This window comes from Coregonus clupeaformis, chromosome 33 (assembly GCF_020615455.1).
Source record: "Coregonus clupeaformis isolate EN_2021a chromosome 33, ASM2061545v1, whole genome shotgun sequence".
In the NCBI taxonomy this organism is placed as follows: Eukaryota; Metazoa; Chordata; class Actinopteri; order Salmoniformes; family Salmonidae; genus Coregonus; species Coregonus clupeaformis.
Window position 1 is genome coordinate 1,609,624 of NC_059224.1, and position 26,515 is coordinate 1,636,138.

Here is a 26,515-nt window from a genome sequence, read left to right on the forward strand (position 1 = left end):
GAGACAGAGAGATACAGACAGACACAGACAGAGAGATACAGACAGACAGAGACAGACAGACACAGAAAGAGACAGACGGATTGAGAGCCCTTCCAAATGACAGAGAGGAGAGAGAGAAATCTATTATTTACAGACCACGTGTCTCCCTCCTATAACAACCGGCTTTACAGTATGTACAAAGAAACGAACACTGCTCCAGCACACCACCGAGCACCATAACCACCGCTGGCCCCTCAGTTGGCCTTCGCGACGCGCGAGTCCGAGCCGATGTAGTTGAGCATGGTCTGGACGAGCTCCGGGAGGTCGTAGTCGTGTTTCCAGCCCCAGTCGTTCCGCGCGTTAGAGTCGTCAAAGTTCATTGGCCAGCTGTCGGCTGTAAAGGGGAAAGAAGAGAGAGACATTGTCAATGTGGATGTCTTCTTTACTCTAAAGGCTTTTAACACTTTGTCGTTTGTTTCTACATTAAAACTTCATCAAATCTAAATGCTTGGAAGTTCGAGAATCTCAATGTTGAGCTTCTAGTGGAGTATTTAGACAGGTCTTCCTGGTTCACTGATCTTTGATCTCAAAATGGTATCATCCACCAGTATTATGGTTGCTAATTCCCAGCTTTTCAAGAAATCCCAATCGGAGGATTCCCAGAATCAGAAGGGAATAAGCAAGGAGGGAATCCTCCCACTGGGTTGAAAACCTGGGAATGTTGCAACCCCAACCAGTATAAATAAAGGATCAATAAAATGCTCATACCGATGGCCTGTCTGACTTGGTCGATGTCGTAGGTGACCTCCAGGTCAGGCAGCTGTTTCTGGACCTCCTGAGCCAGCTCTTCAGGGGTAAAGCTCATGGCGTTGATGTTGTAGGTCCTCATGGAGAGGGTGTCTGTGGGCGCTTCCATCATCTCCACGGTGGCACGCAGACAGTCGTCGATGTACATCATGGGCAGCCGCGTGTCTGGCTTCAGGTTGCACTCAAACTTCCCCGTCTTGACGGCATCGTGGAAGATGGCTACCGCGTAGTCTGGAGTAAGGGAGGCAGGATATACGCTTAGATGTGTTTGGTTTAATCATAGTGACTGATGACCTTCGACCTATTAAGTGTATGCACACTCAGAATGTTTATTTCACTGTCTTTGTTAGTAGAAGGGGGAGGAGGGGGCAGGTTAGGATGGGGTGTATTTTGTTGTGTGTTAAAATCACATATGATCAAAGTGACTGATCTCTTCTGGTCTATACTACTGATCAACTGATCTGGTCTGGTCTATACTACTGATCTCTACTGGTCTATACTACTGATCAACTGATCTGGTCTGGTCTATACTACTGATCAACTGATCTGGTCTGGTCTATACTACTGATCTCTACTGGTATATACTACTGATCAACTGATCTCTTGTGATCTATACTATTGATCAACTGATCTCTTCTGGTCTATACTATTGATCAACTGATCTCTTCTGGTCAATACTATTGATCAACTGATCTCTTGTGATCTATACTATTGATCAACTGATCTCTTCTGGTCTATACTATTGATCAACTGATCTCTTCTGGTCTATACTATTGATCAACTGATCTCTTCTGGTCTATACTATTGATCAACTGATCTCTTGTGATCTATACTATTGATCAACTGATCTCTTGTGATCTATACTATTGATCAACTGATCTCTTCTGGTCAATACTATTGATCAACTGATCTCTTGTGATCTATACTATTGATCAACTGATCTCTTCTGGTCTATACTATTGATCAACTGATCTCTTCTGGTCTATAATATTGATCAACTGATCACTTCTGATCTACTGTATCTAGTGTACAACATCTTTGTAAACAATGTGATTTTGAGACATTTCATTATTTGTGCTTATCTATTTTTTACTTAAAACTGCATTGTTGGTTAAGGGCTTGTAAGTAAGCATTTCACTGTAAGGTCTACACCTGTTGTATTCGGAGCATGTGGCAAATAAAATTTGATTTGACCTAACACCCTAGCATTATCACCCTGTAGTAGTATTACCTAACGCCATAGCATTATCACCCTGTAGTAGTATTACCTAACGCCATAGCATTATCACCCTGTAGGGGTATTACCTAACGTCATAGCATTATCACCCTGTAGCATTATCACCCTGTAGCAGTATTACCTAACACCCTAGCATTATCACCCTGTAGGGGTATTACCTAACGTCATAGCATTATCACCCTGTAGGGGTATTACCTAACGCCATAGCATTATCACCCTGTAGAGGTATTACCTAATGTCATAGCATTATCACCCTGTAGTAGTATTACCTAACGTCATAGCATTATCACCCTGTAGCATTATCACCCTGTAGGGGTATTACCTAATGTCATAGCATTATCACCCTGTAGTAGTATTACCTAACGCCATAGCATTATCACCCTGTAGGGGTATTACCTAACACCCTAGCATTATCACCCTGTAGGGGTATTACCTAATGTCATAGCATTATCACCCTGTAGTAGTATTACCTAACGTCATAGCATTATCACCCTGTAGCAGTATTACCTAACGCCCTAGCATTATCACCCTGTAGTAGTATTACCTAACGTCATAGCATTATCACCCTGTAGGGGTATTACCTAACGTCATAGCATTATCACCCTGTAGGGGTATTACCTAACGCCATAGCATTATCACCCTGTAGAGGTATTACCTAACGCCATAGCATTATCACCCTGTAGTAGTATTACCTAACGCCATAGCATTATCACCCTGTAGAGGTATTACCTAACGCCCTAGCATTATCACCCTGTAGGGGTATTACCTAACGTCATAGCATTATCACCCTGTAGCAGTATTACCTAACGTCATAGCATTATCACCCTGTAGCAGTATTACCTAACACCCTAGCATTATCACCCTGTAGGGGTATTACCTAACGCCCTAGCATTATCACCCTGTAGCATTATCACCCTGTAGTAGTATTACCTAACGCCCTAGCATTATCACCCTGTAGCATTATCACCCTGTAGAGGTATTACCTAACGCCCTAGCATCATCACCCTGTAGTAGTATTACCTAACGCCCTAGCATTATCACCCTGTAGCATTATCACCCTGTAGGGGTATTACCTAACGCCCTAGCATTATCACCCTGTAGCATTATCACCCTGTAGTAGTATTACCTAACGCCCTAGCATTATCACCCTGTAGCATTATCACCCTGTAGGGGTATTACCTAACGCCCTAGCATTATCACCCTGTAGCATTATCACCCTGTAGAGGTATTACCTAACGCCCTAGCATTATCACCCTGTAGTAGTATTACCTAACGCCCTAGCATTATCACCCTGTAGCATTATCACCCTGTAGAGGTATTACCTAACGCCCTAGCATTATCACCCTGTAGCATTATCACCCTGTAGGGGTATTACCTAACGCCCTAGCATTATCACCCTGTAGTAGTATTACCTAACGCCCTAGCATTATCACCCTGTAGCATTATCACCCTGTAGAGGTATTACCTAACGCCCTAGCATTATCACCCTGTAGCATTATCACCCTGTAGGGGTATTACCTAACGCCCTAGCATTATCACCCTGTAGCATTATCACCCTGTAGGGGTATTACCTAACGCCCTAGCATTATCACCCTGTAGCAGTATTACCTAACGCCCTAGCATTATCACCCTGTAGGGGTATTACCTAACGCCCTAGCATTATCACCCTGTAGGGGTATTACCTAACGCCCTAGCATTATCACCCTGGTTAGAAATACTGAAGGCCATAACCAAAACGACCATGTTCTAAAACATGTCCCTGTCACATAACCCCAATGACATGTTGAAGTCAGGAAGCAGACGCAAATAGAGTTACGACAGTGAAGGGACTGGTGTTCCGCTATGGTGTGTGTGTGGGAGGGAGGACAGGTGTGTGTGTGTGTGTGTGTGTGTGTGTGTCACTAACTCACCTGTCGTTCCTCCGCCAGGCTGTGAGTCGGCAGAGATGATGCCTGGGTAGCGGAGGCAGCGGAAGTCAAGGCCGTAGCGGTGGTGGTAGTACTGTTGATGGGAAGACAGGCAATAAGGGTTAGAGGTTTCACTTATAGGGACATTACAGACCAATGATTTCAGATTCACCAGGTCAGATTCACCAGGTCAGATTCAGCAGGTCAGATTCAGCAGGTCAGATTCAGCAGGTCAGATTCAGCAGGTCAGATTCACCAGGTCAAATTCACCAGGTCAGATTCACCAGGTCAAATTCACCAGGTCAGATTCACCAGGTCAGATTCACCAGGTCAGATTCACCAGGTCAGATTCACCAGGTCAGATTCACCAGGTCAGATTCACCAGGTCAGATTTAGCAGGTCAGATTTAGCAGGTCAGATTCACCAGGTCAGATTCAGCAGGTCAAATTCACCAGGTCAGATTCACCAGGTCAAATTCACCAGGTCAGATTCACCAGGTCAGATTCACCAGGTCAGATTCAGCAGGTCAGATTTAGCAGGTCAGATTCACCAGGTCAGATTCAGCAGGTCAAATTCACCAGGTCAAATTCACCAGGTCAGATTCAGCAGGTCAAATTCAGCAGGTCAGATTCAGCAGGTCAGATTCAGCAGGTCAGATTCAGCAGGTCAGATTCAGCAGGTCAGATTCAGCAGGTCAAATTCACCAGGTCAAATTCACCAGGTCAGATTCAGCAGGTCAGATTCAGCAGGTCAGATTCAGCAGGTCAGATTCAGCAGGTCAGATTCACCAGGTCAGATTCAGCAGGTCAGATTCAGCAGGTCAGATTCACCAGGTCAGATTCAGCAGGTCAAATTCACCAGGTCAGATTCACCAGGTCAGATTCAGCAGGTCAGATTCAGCAGGTCAGATTCAGCAGGTCAGATTTAGCAGGTCAGATTTATCAGGTCAGATTCAGCAGGTCAGATTCAGCAGGTCAGATTTATCAGGTCAGATTCAGCAGGTCAGATTCAGCAGGTCAGATTTAGCAGGTCAGATTTAGCAGGTCAGATTCACCAGGTCAGATTCAGCAGGTCAGATTCAGCAGGTCAGATTCAGCAGGTCAGATTCACCAGGTCAGATTCAGCAGGTCAGATTCAGCAGGTCAGATTTACCAGGTCAGATTCAGCAGGTCAGATTTACCAGGTCAGATTCAGCAGGTCAGATTCCTGGTATATGTATTTTAAAGTAAGTAGCGAGGGCAGAGTGGCTTGAGGCTGAATGCTTATTGTCAATGTATCCCCATTTTGCTTTGTATTTTGTATTTCTTACAATATTTGTGTATTTTTTATCTCACCTCTCCCATGAGCTCTGCGTGGACTTTGGAGACCCCGTAGATGGTCCTGGGTCTCTGGACACAGAGGTCAGGGGTCGGGTTCCGGGGAGAGGTGGGTCCGAAGGCTCCGATGGTGCTGGGGACGAACAGACGCAGGCCGTGCTCCGCTGCGATGTCCAGGACGTTGTGGAGCCCTGAGGAACAGGAAGTTCACAGTTACTCCCTGGTGGACACCTCCCAGGCTTGGTTAGAAGAAAACTGGTGTGCTGTGGATCTCGTCTGAGCCAGGTTCACAGTTACTCCCCTCCTCCACCTTCCCAGGCCTGGCTAGAAGGACAATGTGGTGTGTTGTGGATTTAAGTTGAGCCAAGATGGCGGATTCTCCATTGCTCACCAGTGATGTTGACGTCGCGTGCCAGAGCTACGTTGGCCTCTCCCACGGCACTGAGCAGGGCGCTGTAATGGACCAACCACGTGATGCGGTTGTTCACCACGATCTCACGCAGGTTCTTATAGTCCAGGATGTCAGAGTAGATGAAGGGTCCTGGAGGGGGAGGGTTCAGTAGAAACAATAAGCAGAAATATAAAACATGCAGGAAATAAGCTTTAAACCTGCAACATTGTCTCTCCGCCAACAAGAGGTGTGTGAACAGTTCGTGTCGTGAACAGCGCTTGTGCCCATAGAAATAGACGTGGCGCAGGATGTTCCCCAATGCTGGAAGGGGGGATCTGAGTGAAAAAGTTTGGGAACCCCTGTGTCTAGGGTGTCCAGCCACTCTGGCCAGAGCCATTTGACACTTATCTCCCTCACTAACTTTAAGCATCAGTTGTCAGAGCACCTTACCGATCACTGCACCTGTACACAGCCCATCTGAAATTAGCCCACCCAACTACCTCATCCCCATATTGTTATTTATTTTGCTCTTTTGCACCCCAGTATCTCTATTTGCACATCATCTCTTGCACATCTAGCATTCCAGTGTTAATACTAATTGTAATTATTTTGCACTATAGCCTATTTATTGCCTTACCTCCATAACTTGCTACATTTGCACACACTGTATATATATTTTCTGTTGTATTTTTGACTTTATGTTTTTTACCCTATATGTAACTGTGTTGTTTTTATCGCACTGCTTTGCTTTATCTTGGCCAGGTCGCAATTGTAAATGAGAACTTGTTCTCAACTGGCTTACCTGGTTAAATAAAGGTGAAATAAATAAAATAAAATTTAGTTCATCCACTATTATCTAGGGTGTCCAAAATGCGTTTTGGTGATGAAATTACACTTCCTTATGTTATTAAATACATCTACAAAGACAAATATGATTCTTCATGTTCTGAATCGTTAAGTGGGGTCTTTCTCTAACATATCCCGTGTAGCTCAGTTGGTAGAGCATGGCGCTTGCAACGCCAGGGTTGTGGGTTCGATTCCCACGGGGGGGCCAGTATGAAAATGTATGCTCTCACTAACTGTAAGTCGCTCTGGATAAGAGCGTCTGCTAAATGACTAAAATGTAAATATCATTAACATTATATCCAGAAAGTCGGATTTCGTAACATAATACATCTGATAATAAGCACCGATCTCTGTTGACAGAGCGGTGCCGATTTCTCGCAGCGTCTTTTTAGGATTGTTCATGTTGTCGTCTGCAAAGTTGTTTCAGCAGATCCACAAAAAATCTAAATGAACATGACACGAGCTGAATTAAAATGTAAAAGGCTTTGAAAATAAAAAAGCTTGCAGTACACTCAGCGCTCCATTGACATTTCAGAGATACGCTTGGTTTTTGTGAGAAATCTTCTAAAAAAGAACAGGAATTTCGCATTAATATGAAAAGCCGTATACTAAAATATGTCATGTCTCAAAGTCAATATCTATCTTACCTCTATATTGTTTTATGTGCTCCCGATTGGAGAAGAAAGATGATGAGGTAACCTTAATTCTTCACAGCATCCAGCCTAGCTGACACCATGCTATTTTACAGTATTGTTGTCTCTGGCCTCCATTGACATAGTTCTATTTCTGACCATCCTACAAGGATAAGTATTATGACAGAGACTTGAGGTTTGGACCATTGGTTTCCTTTAATTATCTACATAATTAAACTTTTTTTAAACGTTTTTTACTGGACGTCCTATATTATCATGGTCCTCTGTAGCTCAGCTGGTAGAGCACGGCGCTTGTAACGCCAAGGTAGTGGTTTCGAACCCCGGGACCACCCATACACAAAATAAATTATGCACGCATGACTGTAAGTCTCTTTGGATAAAAGCGTCTGCTAAATGGCATATTATATTATATTATCATTGTTGTTTTTCTTTTTCTGATCAATATATTTTCTATTTTGGTGTCTCCCTGGGTTTTGAATGTTTGAATGACACAATATTCTTGATTAACAGGGCTCTAGACAGTTGATATGGAAATAGGTCAGTTAATGTTAAGACTTGGATGGCGTCCGTCACTGCAGTACTGGCCAATCACCATTCATCAGGTATTGATCATGTGGTCTGTGACCTCAGTTATCATTTAACCTTTCAGAACACGTCCACTTCCTGGCGACCTTCTGTACAAGAAGCTTTTCACAAGGATCAATATCACGACTAACTGAATCATTCCCTATTTTACCTACGCACACTCCAGATGTCTTTTCTGTTCATATTTCAGACATTTTGAAGCAAATTATGGACGAGTTTACATTCTCCTGAAAGAATGAACGGATGTATTTCAGCCAAAAAGGAATCAGGTTTTCTTCCTGGTTGTAACGAGGTAATTTAGCCTGCTGGCTTGTGAGTTGATCAGACGCCAACAGAGTATTTACATGGTCTGACAACCTAGTCTGACGTCAACCCAGTGTGATGCAAATACAGCCAGATAGGTAGATAGATAGATAGATTCACCGGTCTACTTCAGTACCTCAGCTGTAAACCAAGCGGCTCCAACACATCCATCCAGCCTGTAGTCTCACCTCGTATTCAGAACACACCAATGGAGTTACACTCTAAAAGAGCGTAGGATGGAGGGAACATTTTGGAAAACTCAAGAAACCTGGAACCGTACGTGTCAAGTAGCGTTGAATGGCGGGAACCCGGTTACTGAGATTTACCGCCCAAAACCACTCCCCTTTCCCGGGATAAATAACTGCGAGAAACTGGTAAATTATTATAAATTATTTAAATGAACAGTGTGGCGTGAAATGGAAAGCGATGTCTAAATCTGTCTACTCTACAGCATCTGCACGATGGATCAACACGATGGATCAACACGATGGATCAACGATGGATCAACACGATGGATCAACACGATGGATCAACACTCGGGGACAGACAGTCCACCTCAGTATGGAGCGCAGTTCACAATCCATGTATCATCTCATCATGGTAACTTTATATATTGTGACAGGTCGGCCTACATTTGCTGCAGCAATAGCCTATGGTACAGTAATATAAAGACTGAATGCAGCATAGCCTATGCTACAGTAATATAAAGACTGAATGCAGCATAGCCTATGCTACAGTAATATAAAGACTGAATGCGGCATAGCCTATGCTACAGTAATATGAAGACTGAATGCGGCATAGCCTATGCTACAGTAATATAAAGACTGAATGCAGCATAGCCTATGCTACAGTAATATAAAGACCGAATGCGGCATAGCCTATGCTACAGTAATATAAAGACTGAATGCGGCATAGCCTATGCTACAGTAATATAAAGACTGAATGCGGCATAGCCTATGCTACAGTAATATAAAGACTGAATGCAGCATAGCCTATGCTACAGTAATATAAAGACTGAATGCAGCATAGCCTATGCTACAGTAATATAAAGACTGAATGCAGCATAGCCTATGCTACAGTAATATAAAGACTGAATGCAGCATAGCCTATGCTACAGTAATATAAAGACTGAATGCAGCATAGCCTATGCTACAGTAATATAAAGACTGAATGCGGCATAGCCTATGCTACAGTAATATGAAGACTGAATGCGGCATAGCCTATGCTACAGTAATATAAAGACTGAATGCAGCATAGCCTATGCTACAGTAATATAAAGACTGAATGCAGCATAGCCTGTGCTACAGTAATATAAAGACTGAATGCAGCATAGCCTGTGCTACAGTAATATAAAGACTGAATGCAGCATAGCCTATGCTACAGTAATATAAAGACTGAATGCAGCATAGCCTATGCTACAGTAATATAAAGACTGAATGCAGCATAGCCTATGCTACAGTAATATAAAGACTGAATGCAACTCCATTCAATCTGCATCCAAAATAGATCATCCTGTTGTAGATTTATATACAGCCCTATATATAGATGTCCTAGCCAACCTCTTTCAGGTAATACATTCAATGCAGTATTAGCCTTATAAGCTAATTAATGATGGGTTATGCATAATACGCTTCTAACTTATAGCCTCTGTCTCTTGCGCAATACGCACCTGTGCTCCGCTGGCCTCTCCTTAAAAAACACTCCTTAGCTCTTGGGAGTCCCATGCAGGAAATGCTAGACTAGAATTGCTTGCTGGATATAATTACTTTTAGCATTACTTATACCAATAAGACTATTCGAAGAGGGACGCAAGCAAATGTTTTGCTGAATGTTAAACACAGCAGCCAACAGAACTCACAGGTAGTTTGAAAGAGGAGCGAACGCGTGACGGCGGTAGCCTATAGCAGTTGTTTATTCAGACCCATAACCAACCATTCAATCTTCGTGAAGGGAAGTGAAAAGCCGTCTGCATCTAATTCTAGTCCTGTATTATTCAAGGATGTCATTAGAATGATGAAGATAAGGACAATGACCCGTATTTCATTTTAATTGTTGAAAGAGAGGAATGAATGAAGCAACAATAGAGAGAGAGAGAGAGAGGAGGTAGGCTAATAACATTAGGGGAAATACTATTAAAAGGTATAAATTCGTCAGCCTACTAATTATACAAATAGGACCTATTATATTTCGCTAGCCTATACTTGTAACTTTGTAGGCCACATGTGCTGCACCAGAATCACATGTTCTCTCCCTGCTTTATCATGGTTTGAACGAGGTGCGTAATTCCAGTCCATATAATACAGTATAATACAATACAGTACAGTACTACAGTATAATACAGTACAGTACTACAGTATAATACAGTACAGTACTACAGTATAATAAAATACAGTACAGTACTACAGTATAATACAGTACAGTACTACAGTATAATACAATACAGTACTACAGTATAATACAGTACAGTACTACAGTATAATACAATACAGTACTACAGTATAATACAATACAGTACAGTAATAGAGTATAATACAATACAGTAATACAGTATAATACAATACAGTACAGTAATACAGTTCACACTCAAAAAGATTAGCCTACTGGAGCTAGTTTCATTGATTTACCCAAGAGAGCAGATACAGTGGCTTGCGAAAGTATTCACCCCACCCTTGGCGTTTTTCCTATTTTGTTGCCTTACAACCTGTAATTAAAATGGGTTTGTATCATTTGTTTTACACAACATGACTACCACTTTGAAGATGCAAAATATTTTATCTTGTGAAACAAACAAGAAATAAGACAAAAAAACAGAACGCTTGAGCGTACATTACTATTCATTGCTGGTGTACAGCAATCTTTAAGTCATACCACAGATTCTCAATTGGATTGAGGTCTGGGCATTGACTAGGCCATTCCAAGACATTTAAATGTTTCCCCTTAAACCACTCGAGTGTTGCTTTAGCTGTATGCTTAGGGTCATTATCCTGCTGGAAGGTGAACCTCTGTCCCAGTCTCAAATCTCTGGAAGACTGAAACAGGTTTCCCTCAATAATTTCCCTGTATTTAGCACCATCCATCATTCCTTCAATTCTGACCAGTTTCTCAGTCCCTGCCGATGAAAAACATCCCCACAGCATGATGCTGCCACCACCATGCTTCACTGTGGGGATGGTGTTCTCGGGGTGATGAGAGGTGTTAGGTTTGCGCCAGACATAGCGTTTTCCTTGATGGCCAAAAAGCTCAATTTTAGTCTCATCTGACCAGAGTACCTTCTTCCATATGTTTGGGGAGTCTCCCACATGCCTTTTGGCAAACACCAAACGTTTGCTTATTTTTTCCTTTAAGCAATGGCTTTTTTCTGGCCACTCTTCCGTAAAGCCCAGCTCTGTGGAGTGTACGGCTTAAAGTGGTCCTATGGACAGATACTCCAATCTCCGCTGTGGAGCTTTGCAACTCTTTCAGGGTTATCTTTGGTCTCTTTGTTGCCTCTCTGATTAATGCCCTCCTTGCCTGGTCCGTGAGTTTTGGTGGGCGGCCCTCTTGGCAGGTTTGTTGTGGTGCCATATTATTTCCATTTTTTAATAATGGATTTAATGGTGCTCCGTGGGATGTTCAGAGTTTCGGATATATTTTTATAACCCAACCCTGATCTGTACTTCTCCACAACGTTGTCCCTGACCTGCTTGGTGGTGCCGCTTGCTTGGTGGTGCCCCTTGCTTAGTGGTGTTGCAGACTCTGGGGCCTTTCAGAACAGGTGTATATATACTGAGATCATGTGACAGATCATGTGACACTTAGATTGCACACAGGCAGACTTTAACTAATTATGTGACTTCTGAAGGTAATTGGTTGCACCAGATCTTATTTAGGGGCTTCAAAGAAAAGGGGGTGAATACATATGCATGCACCACTTTTCCGTTATTTTATTTTTTAGAATTTTTTGAAATAAGTTATTTTTTTCATTTCACTTCACCAGTTTGGACTATTTTGTGTATGTCCATTACATGAAATCCAAATAAAAATCTATTTAAATTACAGGTTGTAATGCAACAAAATAGGAAAAACGCCAAGGGGGATGAATACTTTTGCAAGGCACTGTAGCTAGCTACATCTTTGGGCTTTTATGTTTTTCTGTCGTGCAGTAGCCTTTATCCTATATGTATTGGATAATGGCACAATCATTTGGGCTTTGGGCTCATTAAATGTCGTCAATGTAGGGCTCATAAAATGCATTAAATATATGGCTCATCAGGTTTGAATGTTCATGCTGATCAAAGCTCTAATCAAATCCAGACATATTTATATGTTTTATAATGTTTTTGAATGACACTTCCGGTTTTTGGAGGGAAATACCGGGTCACCCGGGAGAAAAGTGATTTATTTTCGGGATGGAACATTTGTGAAATACCGGGAAAATATTAAACCCTAGCGTCAACTGTCTCAGTGTAGGAGTGCTTATCTAGGATCTGGTCCCCCCTGTCCATGTAATCTTCTTAATTGTGATCTAAAAGGCTACACTGATCCTAAAGCTCTCCTATGCTGAGATGTTGACATATCGGCCAATGGCTTTGTGGTCAGGTCTGAGATGCTATATTCTGTCTACATGCTTTGTATCACTCACCGCTGTAGAAGACGTGGCTTGGAGGCTTTCTGATATCTGACAGGATCACGTTGTTGTTTCCAAACCGCTTCCTGTGAAACAGGAAGTTACATTTAAACACAAGATGAAGAGGAAGCTTGACCGAAACACTCCCCCCAAAGGCTACGTTCACTGGTTGGTTGTTGATTACAGGGTTACCACAGTGCTATGAACAATGTTCCCTCTTAACTTTTTTTCGGCACTGAGCAAATTTCAGGTCTGCTGAGCGTTGAATGCTGTGAAAATTCTGTGCAACATCCAGTGCGCATTTACATTTAAGTCATTTAGCACACGCTCTCATGAACACTGAGGCTGTACCCGCTTTAAGTTACAGTTTTAACAGTGGCCAAGTAGGCTACTGTGGCTATTTGATCATAATGTAGGCCTACTGGAGTGGCCTACCATCAAAAACAATGGAGAAAATGCATCCCATAACATTTTAACATGGAAATAGCTGTTCTATCATTCAGCCTACAGTAGCAGCCAATGTGTGGTGTTCAATGCAGGGCTTGACATTAACCTGAAAATGTTTTTGTGTGGTTTGATGCAAGAAACCACTTTCCAAAATAAAATGCATTATTATTACCATACCATTATTACAGAGAATCAGACAAATGATGCTACCCTCTGCCTATTGGCTACATAGCTTATTCAAGCCTGTCTCAAAATAAAACATTGCCACTTTAAGACAAAATAAAAGCTCTTTACCTGACTTGCTTTTCAAAGATGTCTAGAAATGCACACATTTGTGTTCTTGTAGGAAGCAATCACTCCTCCATTGCTGACTACAAATGATCTATAACTGGGCTAATAACTCACTGACTAGCAAAAGATATGAACAAAATGTGCACACGTGGCTACTTGCAACTCTTGCTTTGATCTCAAAACGAGCACATCTACTCAGGACCACAGCTGTAAACCCAGTCCAGTTCAAAGTAAAGCGTAGAGTACAGGCTGAGTCGTGTGCAACAGAATCCTACTCCGATGCCTACAAAAAACATCTCTAGTTCCTTCCGTTTCGGTATATTGCATTAAAGTGGCTAACATGGAGTTGATTCGATCACAAGTAAAGGGAAACGTTGATAGTGTTAACTAACTAACGGGGAAAACTCTAGAAAGTTGAGTGAAGTTCAATCTCCCGCTTTTCTCTGTGGGCTGATAGCGCCCCAGTCTCGGCTACTGTGCCCCCCCACCTGGGCTGATAGCGCCCCAGTCTCGGCTACTGTGCCCCCCCACCTGGGCTGATAGCGCCCCAGTCTCGGCTACTGTGCCCCCCCACCTGGGCTGATAGCGCCCCAGTCTCGGTTACTGTGCCCCCCCACCTGGGCTGATAGCGCCCCAGTCTCGGCTACTGTGCCCCCACCTGGGCTGATAGCGCCCCAGTCTCGGTTACTGTGCCCCCACCTGGGCTGATAGCGCCCCAGTCTCGGCTACTGTGCCCCCACCTGGGCTGATAGCGCCCCAGTCTCGGCTACTGTGCCCCCCCACCTGGGCTGATAGCGCCCCAGTCTCGGTTACTGTGCCCCCCACCTGGGCTGATAGCGCCCCAGTCTCGGCTACTGTGCCCCCCACCTGGGCTGATAGCGCCCCAGTCTCGGCTACTGTGCCCCCCACCTGGGCTGATAGCGCCCCAGTCTCGGCTACTGTGCCCCCCACCTGGGCTGATAGCGCCCCAGTCTCGGCTACTGTGCCCCCCCACCTGGGCTGATAGCGCCCCAGTCTCGGTTACTGTGCCCCCCCACCTGGGCTGATAGCGCCCCAGTCTCGGCTACTGTGCCCCCCCCCCCACCACGCGCAGCTTAGAGGGACCATTGACTATGAAGCTTTTATGTATGCTATTCATAAAGCCTTTATAAATTGTAGTTCGTTTTTAAGTGGCACCTAGATTATGTAAAGTGTTGGGGGATGCTACTCTTAAAATATAGTTTACCAAGCTACCATTTCCTTCACATTGAAAGAAGTTAAGCTACACTAAAGCTACCCTTAAGACAATTATAGTTTACTTCATTAACTAAAGTTACTTTGAAAAAAAAGTAGTTACTACATCCAAACTACTTAGTGAAAGATTATTATATCTCAATCGGAAATATCAAGACTACAAATTGCAAGAACAGTTCACTCTGGAGTCAACAGATTTGTCATTTCAAACCCAAAGAAGTGAGAATTAGGCAGGTCTGATGCTGAAAAAGAAAGGATATTCTTGCCTACTTATTTTTTTTTTGTGCAAAAGAAGTAGTGTGTAGTTCCAGTGGTTAGCTCCATGGTAACAAAGTAATGAACTAGTGAAAACACCACCTGGATTTGAATTTAGTTCAACTACCACCAAGCTACTGCAAAATGTAGTTAAATTACTAGTTGAACTACATGTAGTTCACTACTCCCCAACACTGATGATGTACTAATAATAAGCATCCAAAACAATTTAATTAATGTATTCCATTACATTTAATGTTAAGCAGCAACACTTGGGGCGGCAGGTAGCTTAGTGGGTAAGAGCGTTGTGCCAGTAACCGAAAGGTCGCTGGTTCTAATCCCCGAGCTGACTAGGTGAAAAATCTGTCGATGTGCCCTTAAGCAAGGCACTTAACCCTAATTGCTCCTGTAAGTCGCTCTGGATAAGAGCGTCTGCTAAATGACTAAAATGTAAAATGTAGAAAGACAAGCATTTCCTCTCCATCACAGACACTGTAGTGCTCTTACCTCAACATTGTAGCCAGCCCCACCCCCAACTGTCCAAGGCCGCCTGAGAGAGAGAGAGAGAGAGGGGAGAGAGATAGAGGAGAGAGAGAGAGAGAGAGAGGAGAGAGAGAGAGAGAGAGAGAGAAAACATACATTATGGGAGATATTATCGTTACAGATCAACGGCATTGCGACAGGGTTGCCATGAAGACAAGGTTACATTAGAGGCATAGAGAAGATATAGCGAAGCAGAGTGGCAGACAGCGTGAAAAGGAGAGAGTCAGGGCCCTAGCTTCAGAGGGTCAGGGCCCTAGCTTCACGCCTACAGTGGTTCTCTCCTATTGGGCCTGCTGTAAAACACTGTGATGTTGTGGTCCTCTGTAGCTCAGCCGGTAGAGCACGGCGCTTGTAACGCCAAGGTAGTGGGTTCGATCCCCGGGACCACCCATACACAAAAATGTATGCACGCATGACTGTAAGTCGCTTTGGATAAAAGCGTCTGCTAAACGGCATATTATTATGTTCCCTTCACACAAAAAACCAACAGCTTTATAAATACAGCTATCTGTTGCTTGGGAGCCTTGTTTAGGTTCACTTAGAAAAAAGCTTATTTACTTAGATAGACCACAGATAGAGGTCCTATTGTGTGGTATTGAGGTTGTGAGGTTACGGTTCACTTCCCATAAATAGAGCTATGCATACTGTGTCTGTTGCTTGAGAATCCTTGTTAATGTTCATTTACACAAAGCTCTTCTTCTTCTTCAGAGAGAAAGAGAGATTGTGTTATTGGGGTTCTTGCAACGGAATACAGCTAGCTTGAGTCATTTGGGGAAGGTTTGTTTCTTCAGATCATTGTGAATAGATCCTATTGTGTTAAGCTGTAACAGGGATTCTTCCTCCTAGGTGGTGTCTCTCTGAGCTTTTACCCGATTGAGTGATTATTGATTTGGTCTTACCTGTGATGAGCACCTTGGGGTGGTCTGTCTCGGAGAAGGACACTGAGTGGAAGCTGGCGTCCGAGGTGACCTGGCGGGGCGAGAAGCTGATGGTCCGTACGGCCACTGTGATTGGTTGACAGCCACATCCTGGGCTCAGGAGGGCGTGCTTAGCCACCTTGCTGAGTGTTCTGATAACAGGCATCTTCACAGTCACCTAAAGGAGGAGGAAGAGGACAGTGTAAGGACCCCACTCACCTGAATCCTTTACAAATAGGTAGAATGCTTTTGTTGTCAAGGACTCAAAACGTATGGTTCGGAAAACATTACCTATAATAATGTCTTTATTTGGTTCACTGCAATGTTGGTCCTGCCGTTTTGACTATGTCTATGTAACCAGTGTGAAATGGCTAGCTAGTTAGCGGTGCGCGCTAGTAGCGTTTCAATCGGTGACGTCACTCGCTCTGAGACCTTGAAGTAGTTGTTTCCCTTTGCTCTGCGAGGGCCGCGGCTTTTTGTGGAGCGACGGGTAACGGTGCTTCGAGGGGTGACTGTTGTCGATGTGTGCAGAGGGTCCCTGGTTCAAGCCCAGGTAGGGGGCGAGGAGAGGGACAGAAGCAACACTGTTACATCTAGGCCCAGGACAGGAAGCCTTGAGACTTTCTGTTGTCATCCTTTGGCGTCTAAGGGCCAATTCAGCAACAGCAGCTTGTGTCTCATGGCAGCAGCTTGTGTCTCATGGCAGCAGCTTGTGTCTCATGGCAGCAGCTTGTGTCTCATGGCAGCAGCTTGTGTCTCATGGCAGCAGCTTGTGTCTCGTGGCAGCAGCTTGTGTCTCGTGGCAGCAGCTTGTGTCTCATGGCAGCAGCTTGTGTCTCATGGCAGCAGCTTGTGTCTCATGGCAGCAGTTTGTGTCTCATGGCAGCAGCTTGTGCCTCATGGCAGAGATACACTGTGCATTAGGCATCCCCGGGGAATGAGACACGGTGGGGGTGTGGGGGGTGGGAACGGGTCCACTAACGGGACTGGAATGAACGACGGAGCTCCTCGCTTGCTCAGCAGTCGTGACGTTGCTTCGTTTGTCGCGAAGCACAGGCTCTCTCCCAAATGTCAATTTATTCCCTTTGTAGTGCACTATTTTCTTGGGGGACCAGAGCCTGGTCAAAAGGTAGTGCACTAGGGAATTGGATGCCACTAGGAAAACGGGTCCACTAACGGGACTGGAATGAATGACGGAGCGCCTCGCTTGCTCAGCAGTAGTGACATTGCTTCGTTTGGGAATTGGATGCCATTTTGGGACGAAGCGACAGTCTGACTACATAAATTACAGACCTGTCCTCAAATTACAGTAGCCTAGCCTACCATTATTGGCACAGTGTATTACTGCGTCTCCGGCGTTGGCTAGGCTAACAGTCGTTTGAGTAACTTAGAAGGGGGAAAAAAGTCCTAAAATGGATCCGCTTCTTCCTAGATTTTATTATTAGGCTTTTCCATCATTAAGAGTTATGTCATCCTATACAAATTAAATTGGTTACGTTGTAACGCGCATTCATTTAAAATGAATTAACACATTGTTTTCCAAGCCTGTTTACTTCAGTGGGCTATCAATTTGTGCGCAAGTGAGACAAAGCATATTTTCAAACTGAAAGAGACCCATCATCCATCCATCCATGGTTAGTCCTACTACAACATTACGCCTATCATACTGTATGGAAATCCGTAATTCATTAATTCACACCTCTAATGATCTATTTTTTATTTATTTTTATTTTTAATATTAGAAGTTCACACTTCTAATTATTGCTCAAATAAATTTTTTTTTGCTCTTACCTTAACGTCAGATAAGCTTCTGAATTAAACGAAAAGTGAACTTGAGTAGCTTTATACTTCCCTGCCTTCGGTCTCTTGCCCAATCAGGGACAGAGGAGTGGATACGAGGTCGGATTAAATTAGTGCCAGACAGACTGTAGTATGAAATAACGTACGCACTCACTAACTGTAAATCGCTCTGGATAACAGCGTCTGCTAAAATGACTCAAATGTAAAACGTAGCTGCATGGTGACTTTAGCTACAAGCTTTTCAAGGTTTGCCAGACAGAGCAGATAGACATATAGGAAACGATTTAGGGCACTGGGTTTCCTGTTCCTGTTCCCCCTCTCAGAACTGACTTGTATGTGAACTGTGTTATATTGACTAATTTAGGCTAGCGTAGGCCTACTCTATAGGCTAGCGTAGGCCTGCTCTATAGGCTAGCGTAGGCCTACTCTATAGGCTAGCGTAGGCCTGCTCTATAGGCTAGCGTAGGCCTGCTCTATAGGCTAGCGTAGGCCTGCTCTATAGGCTAGCGTAGGCCTGCTCTATAGGCTAGCGTAGGCCTGCTCTATAGGCTAGCGTAGGCCTACTCTATAGGCTAGCGTGAGGCCTACTCTATAGGCTAGCGTAGGCCTGCTCTATAGGCTAGCGTAGGCCTGCTCTATAGGCTAGCGTAGGCCTGCTCTATAGGCTAGCGTAGGCCTACTCTATAGGCTAGCGTAGGCCTACTCTATAGGCTAGCGTAGGCCTACTCTATAGGCTAGCGTAGGCCTGCTCTATAGGCTAGCGTAGGCCTGCTCTATAGGCTAGCGTAGGCCTGCTCTATAGGCTAGCGTAGGCCTGCTCTATAGGCTAGCGTAGGCCTGCTCTATAGGCTAGCGTAGGCCTGCTCTATAGGCTAGCGTAGGCCTGCTCTATAGGCCAGCGTAGAGCCTGCTCTATAGGCTAGCGTAGGCCTACTCTATAGGCTAGCGTAGGCCTACTCTATAGGCTAGCGTAGGCCTGCTCTATAGGCTAGCGTAGGCCTACTCTATAGGCTAGCGTAGGCCTGCTCTATAGGCTAGCGTAGGCCTGCTCTATAGGCTAGCGTAGGCCTACTCTATAGGCTAGCGTAGGCCTGCTCTATAGGCTAGCGTAGGCCTACTCTATAGGCTAGCGTAGGCCTGCTCTATAGGCTAGCGTAGGCCTGCTCTATAGGCCCGTAGTCACACAAGTGATGTAGGTACTGTAATATTATTGTAATATCACAGCAGTAGACTATACTCCAGGCCTACTGTAATATTATTGTAATATCACAGCAGTAGACTATACTCCAGGCCTACTGTAATATCACAGCAGTAGACTATACTCCAGGCCTACTGTAATATCACAGCAGTAGACTATACTCCAGGCCTACTGTAATATCACAGCAGTAGGCTATACTCCAGGCCTACTGTAATATCACAGCAGTAGACTATACTCCAGGCCTACTGTAATATCACAGCAGTAGACTATACTCCAGGCCTACTGTAATATCACAGCAGTAGACTATACTCCAGGTCTACGGTAATATCACAGCAGTAGACTATACTCCAGGTCTACGGTAATATCACAGCAGTAGACTATACTCCAGGTCTACGGTAATATCACAGCAGTAGACTATACTCCAGGTCTACGGTAATATTACAGCAGTAGGCTATACTCCAGGCCTACTGTAATATCACAGCAGTAGACTATACTCCAGGCCTACTGTAATATCACAGCAGTAGACTATACTCCAGGCCTACTGTAATATCACAGCAGTAGACTATACTCCAGGCCTACTGTAATATCACAGCAGTAGACTATACTCCGGGCCTACTGTAATATCACAGCAGTAGACTATACTCCAGGCCTACTGTAATATCACAGCAGTAGACTATACTCCAGGCCTACTGTAATATCACAGCAGTAGACTATACTCCAGGTCTACTGTCATATCACAGCAGTAGACTATACTCCGGGCCTACTGTAATATCACAGCAGTAGACTATACTCCAGGTCTACTGTCATATCACAGCAGTAGACTATACTCCGGGCCTACTGTAATATTACAGCAGTATACTATACTCCAGGTCTACTGTAATATCACAGCAGTAGACTATACTCCAGGCCTACTGTAATATCACAGCAGTAGACTATACTCCAGGCCTACTGTCATATCACAGCAGTAGACTATACTCCGGGCCTACTGTAATATCACAGCAGTAGGCTATACTCCAGGCCTACTGTAATATCACAGCAGTAGACTATACTCCAGGCCTACTGTAATATCACAGTAGTAGGCTATACTCCAGGCCTACTGTAATATCACAGCAGTAGACTATACTCCAGGCCTACTGTAATATCACAGCAGTAGACTATACTCCAGGCCTACTGTAATATCACAGCAGTAGGCTATACTCCAGGCCTACTGTAATATCACAGCAGTAGGCTATACTCCAGGCCTACTGTAATATCACAGCAGTAGACTATACTCCAGGCCTACTGTAATATCACAGTAGTAGGCTATACTCTGGGCCTACTGTAATATCACAGCAGTAGACTATACTCCAGGCCTACTGTAATATCACAGCAGTAGACTATACTCCAGGCCTACTGTAATATCACAGCAGTAGACTATACTCCAGGCCTACTGTAATAGTATTGTAATATCACAGTAGTAGACTATACTCCAGGCCTACTGTAATATTATTGTAATATCACAGCAGTAGACTATACTCCAGGCCTACTGTAATATCACAGCAGTAGACTATACTCCAGGCCTACTGTAATATCACAGCAGTAGACTATACTCCAGGCCTACTGTAATATCACAGCAGTAGACTATACTCCAGGCCTACTGTCAGAAAAATAATAATAATGGGCAGTTGCTTATTTATTATTAGCCTAGTTAATTTTTCTAAGCTTATCCAAATAATTGATCTAATCTTTATCAAAGGCTGTTAATTTGGTCTGTGTCTGCAATAAATCTTCAAACAGATAGCCATGCAGTCATTGGCCTCAGAGTGATTTTTCCCACAGTTACAAACATAAGAAATGGTGCCCTCATCAATCACAATGTGTTCAGCCAAAAAAAAAAACACGATGAGCCAACATTGTTTGACTCACACATCATGTAGGCCTAAACCGGTTACATTTGTGTTTTCATTTGGCTAGCCCAGTCAGTGGCCTGTTTAATGTGGGTGGCATAAAATATCAAATAAAATAAAAAGTCTTATTCTGTATTTTTTTTAATTATTTTTTTATTGGATAATTCATTTTTACACAGGTTATTGGTCTATCATTAGGCTGCTGTGGCTATTTTAGTACGCCTGCTACGTTAGGTTACTGTTTCAGCAATCTTGTCTTGGCTATATTCCCGGAAAGATGACTGCTTTCTCTCTCATCCTCCTATGCTGAGCCTCATCATATAACAAGGGTTATAACCGCAGCATGCCTATTGGTTAAGGCCCAGGCAATGCTTTTTTGTTTGTTTGTTGCAGAATCACGACTATGTAACTTGTAGAATACTGAAGGATGTGTCCCATTTCTGCCTCTTTCTTAACAAAGGGACGCGCCCAGCACCGGTGCCCTTATGTTTCCATTCTGATGGTGTAATAATGGAATCTCCTCCTCGCCCCAGTGGATTGGAATGTGTGCTGGGACCGACTGGAGAGTACCGAGAAATATGCCACGCCAAAAACCATCCAACCTCCGGTAAACCGAACAAAGGCCAGGTACATGCCACATCATGGATAAAGGCTAAAACACGTGGGATTACCGTTCCCGTAGCATCAGGATATTATGCTGGCAGTAGGATCGCGGATTCTTTATATATATATATATTTTTTGCACCTCTGCAAAGACTTGCTAAACTTTGGGTGTATCGAATTTTACGTTACAACAGTTTTTCGCAGCATTGCAACCACCTTTGAATTAACTGTTATATCTCCTTCTGTATGTTTTCCTATTTGCTTAGGATACGTTTTGCTCAAAGGATAGGCGTGCCAACAGTATAATCAATCTGAGTATATAGGCAATATAAAATAAATCCTAATTTGCGTCTGTATAAAAAACTACATTCTCCCATTATATAATTCTCCATTCTGCTCAAGAAATTTCAGTTAAATCCCGATACACTTTACACAACATATTAGCTTTAACTAAATTAATTCCTATTAATAATTATTTACTCACCAGATAAATAGCTGGGGATCTTTATAAATGTCGAAGATATGAGTGTCCCTTGTTTCTTGGCGCCTTGGTTAGTTTCTCCTTAATAGCTTGGCTATTCGCTGAGCTTGTCTCGCTGACGACACGTTGTATCTCCTTCAACTATTGCATCAGCCCCAGACATGAGGGTTATATATCAGCAGGAGCCATCTGGGTTCAAGAGAAGCCGGCTTCCTCTCTGATTGGCGGGGCCTGGGAGGTGTGGTCCCACTGTCGCACACACGTGGTAACCTAGCTACCACATTTGGTTCCTTGGGGGTTGTGGGAACGTACGTTTTTGGTTTCACATTGGTTCTGGGAACGAAGCCATACCTTTCCTGACTGGTAAAACAGAACGTTTTTAAAACATTCTGAGAACAGAAGTGAAAATGTTGCCTGTTCTGGGAACTTACATTTTTAGGTTGCTGGGAGGTTCTGAGAACGTTTTACTATGGTTCCCTGAAAGTTTTACTTGGAAGTTTTATTAATGTTTTTTTTTATTAACGGAAATTATAGGTTATTTTCTTAAAACTTTCACTGAATGTTTCAATAAGACTTTTAATAACACTGTTAGCTTACAGTAACTTTTTTGAACTCCAAGGACAGATGGAAATGAATTTTCTTAGGCATTAATCATGTAAACACATTACTTTGTTATTGTGGCACGGCATCAGTGAGATTCAAATCTATGATCTTCTGTTTTCTATCCATGGAATTAGTCCACTGCTCCAACAGGATGGAACTAGCATGCCATGTTTTTGTTAACTGATACAAAGCTGTTCATTTTAGTCTATTCAAACAGACCCCATTTCAAAGGAAATAAGCACTCATTAAGATTAGTTGTGGCCAATTAGTGGGCGCGGCCAACACACCTGAACACACTTAACATGATAGAGGCCAGAGAGAGTTTTGTTGATGCTGAGAACAGAATGTATATGTTTTTAAATAACATTCTTAGAATGTTCTTTGAACGTTACTAATGTTTTCTTGTGGTTTTTATGGAAAGTTTTCTTAATGTTCTAAGAACATGACTTTGGGTGTGTTCGTAAATTCAATCTGGAGTGCCAGAGTGCTCTCAGAGTGCGCTCTGGGTGTTCGTAAATTCACAGCGTTGTCAGATTGTCCGTTCGTAAATTCAGAGCGTTTCTCTCTCAGAGTGTTCAGAGCGCACACTGGACGGTCTGAGCGAAGAGTAGAGTTGATCGAGCATTCTGACCTCACAACGGCAGTCAAGCCCCCAAGCTAACTGGCTAACGTTGGCTAGCTTGCTAGCTACTTCCAGACACAAATGAGAGAACACCTCACTCTGACCATTTTACTCGCCCTAGCAGAGCTGGTTAGGCTGTTTTCATGTTATCTAGAGCGTTGGTGACTGTAACTGTGCTGCTGGCAACAATTTAATTACGCTTTTTGCCGACATTTAATGACGCCGGCCATATTCAACGGGTGTTGAGCGTTCGTAAATTCATCAGTTATTCTGCGCTCTAGCACACTCAGACGAGAGTGCTCTGAAATCAGATTAGATAGCCAGTGTGAATTTACAAACACACCCTTTAACTAGAACCTTGAGGAAAAATGTAGGAAACGGTATGCTGAAGTATTGAAATTCCCACAGAAGAACGTTGTTTCTTAACGTTCTCTGAACTGTTTGAGAACATTCCCAACGTCAAACCAGTTGGAGAACGTTCCTAGAACATCACCAAAATTGTAATTAAATGTAACCATGTTCGAACTTTTAGGAAACATTCTGTTAAAGCAATTAAATACCAAGAACTAACGTTTTTCTATCAAGTTCCTTAAATGTGCTGAGAACGTTCCAAAGCAACTATCCTGCACCGTTCCCAGAAAGTTGTGGGAAGGTTGTATGCAAACTAACCACAGGACAACCACACTCTCACCAAGCTCTAAGAAATATATGGTTCTCAGAACGTTATGCGCTAGCTGAGAAAGGTGCCTGGTGCCATGGAGAGCTGAGACCACTCCCACCAGATGCCACCTACTGGAGAGGGCCTCCTTTCAGCAGTGGAGTGTCCTGTCACACTAGCGTATTGACTGGGGCAGCCGACTGCCTCACATGAAGCCACGAGTTCCCCTGTACTAAAAACGGTGGTAGTAGGGAGGCATGCAAGAGGTCTTTGTGAGGTTGAGAGGAGGTGGGAGAAGGTTGGGGAAAGGCTTTGAGATGCAATGCACTGGAGCGACGTGGTTAGTCTTTTATTACACAGTAAAGGCTATTTATTAGTAAACTAATCTGAACCAGAAGTAGACTGGGTTAACACTGGGCTGTTTCTGCTATCCTTGGACATATCTGGGAAACAGACTGGGCTAATTGAGTTAGGAGGTGATTGTCTTACGGTGCCCTCTTGTTCTTATTGAGAATAAAGCTGGCGAGAAAAAGGCATTGTTGTTGTTGTTGTTGTTGTGTGTGTGTTGAGACCGAAGTGAAAAAAAGTGAATGTTGTCTCAAAAAGAAAAATCCACCCCAAACATCTTAGTTTGGGAAGCCAAATTGCTAACTCAGAAAAGGCCGGCCTCCTGGGCTTTTCACGCAGGACAGTGTCTAGGGTTTACCGAGAATGGTGCGACAAACAAAAAAACGTGCAGTCAGCGGCAGTCCTGTGGGCGAAAACAGCTCGTTAATGGGAGCTCCAAGGAGGATGGCAAGAATTGTGCAAGCTAACAAAGAGGCGGGGCCACAAACAGGCCAATAACGGCGCAGTACAACAGTGGTGTGCAGAACGGCATCTCGGAACGCACAACTCGTTGATCCCTGTCACGGATGGGCTATTGCAGCAGACGACCACACCGGGTTCCACTCCTATCAGCTAAAAACAAGAAGAGGCGGCTCCAGTGGGCACTCCATCACCATCGCATGCTCCTGTTGCGTAATGCTGTTGGCAGAGTCAGGATCTGGCATAAGCAGCATGAGTCCATGGTCCATCATGCCTGGTGTCAACGGTACAGGCTGGTGGCATGGTGTAATGGTGTGGGGAATGTTTTCCTGGCACACGTTAGGTCCCTTGATACCAATTGAGCAATGTTGATTTTTTATCTTATCCAGAGCGACTTACAGTAGTGAGTGCATACATTTTCATACTAGTCCCCCGTAGGAATTGATCCCACAACACTGGCGTTGCAAACGCCACGCTCTACCAACTGAGCCACACGGGCAAAGGGGGGGTTGACCCCGGTTCTAGATGTGTGTAGCTACACCGGCTCTGACGCTCGTCGGATGTGGCTGGGCTTGAAAACTATTACAGACTACAAAGGAAAGCACAGCCGTGAGCTGCCCAGTGACACAAGCCTACCAGACGAGGACACTAAGGTAACCTGCCTAAATGACTACCGACCCGTAGCACTGACGTCTGTAGCCATGAAGTGCTTTGAAAGGCTGGTCATGGCTCACATCAACACCATTATCCCAGAAACCCTAGACCCACTCCAATTTGCATACCGCCCTAACAGATCCACAGATGATGCAATCTCTATTGCACTCCACACTGCCATTTCCCACCTGGACAAGAGGAACACCTACGTGAGAATGCCATTCATTGACTACAGCTCAGCGTTCAACACCATAGTGCCCTCAAAGCTCATCACTAAGCTAAGGATCCTGGGACTAAACACCTCCCTCTGCAACTGGATCCTGGACTTCCTGACGGGCCGCCCCCAGGTGGTAAGGGTAGGTAACAACACATCTGCCACGCTGATCCTCAACACGGGGGCCCCTCAGGGGTACGTGCTCAGTCCCCTCCTGTACTCCCTGTTCACCCATGACTGCATGGCCAGGCACTACTCCAACACCATCATTAAGTTTTCTGACGACACAACAGTGGTAGGCCTGATCACAGACAACGATGAGACAGCCTATAGGGAGGAGGTCAGAGACCTGGCCGTGTGGTGCTAGGATAACAACCTCTCCCTCAACGTGACCAAGACAAAGGAGATGATTGTGGACGACAGGAAAAAAAAGAGGACTGAGCACGCCCCCATTCTCATCGACGGGGCTGTAGTGGAACAGGTTGAGAGCTTCAAGTTCCTTGGTGTCCACATCACCAACAAACTATCATAGTCCAAACACACCAAGACAGTCGTGAAGAGGGCATGACAAAGACTATTCCCCCTCAGGAGACTGAAAAGATTTGGCATGGGTCTTCAGATCCTCAAAAAGTTCTACAGCTGCACCATCGAGAGTATCCTGACTGGTTGCATC

The 26,515-nt window shown here is 44.1% G+C and overlaps 1 protein-coding gene across 1 annotated transcript; it reads right to left on the bottom strand.

The window, feature by feature from the left end:
- LOC121548469 (L-threonine 3-dehydrogenase, mitochondrial) lies at positions 1-22,440 on the bottom strand. The gene is made up of 9 exons (XM_041859889.2): positions 22,288-22,440; positions 16,299-16,494; positions 15,364-15,406; positions 12,646-12,716; positions 5,638-5,787; positions 5,265-5,437; positions 3,934-4,024; positions 748-1,017; positions 1-373 (listed from the first exon to the last, which is right to left on the bottom strand). Exons 2-9 carry the CDS (start codon positions 16,480-16,482, stop codon positions 234-236), a joined length of 1,122 nt encoding a protein of 373 aa, XP_041715823.1. The 5' UTR covers positions 16,483-16,494; positions 22,288-22,440; the 3' UTR covers positions 1-233.
- Positions 22,441-26,515: the final 4,075 nt, after the last annotated feature.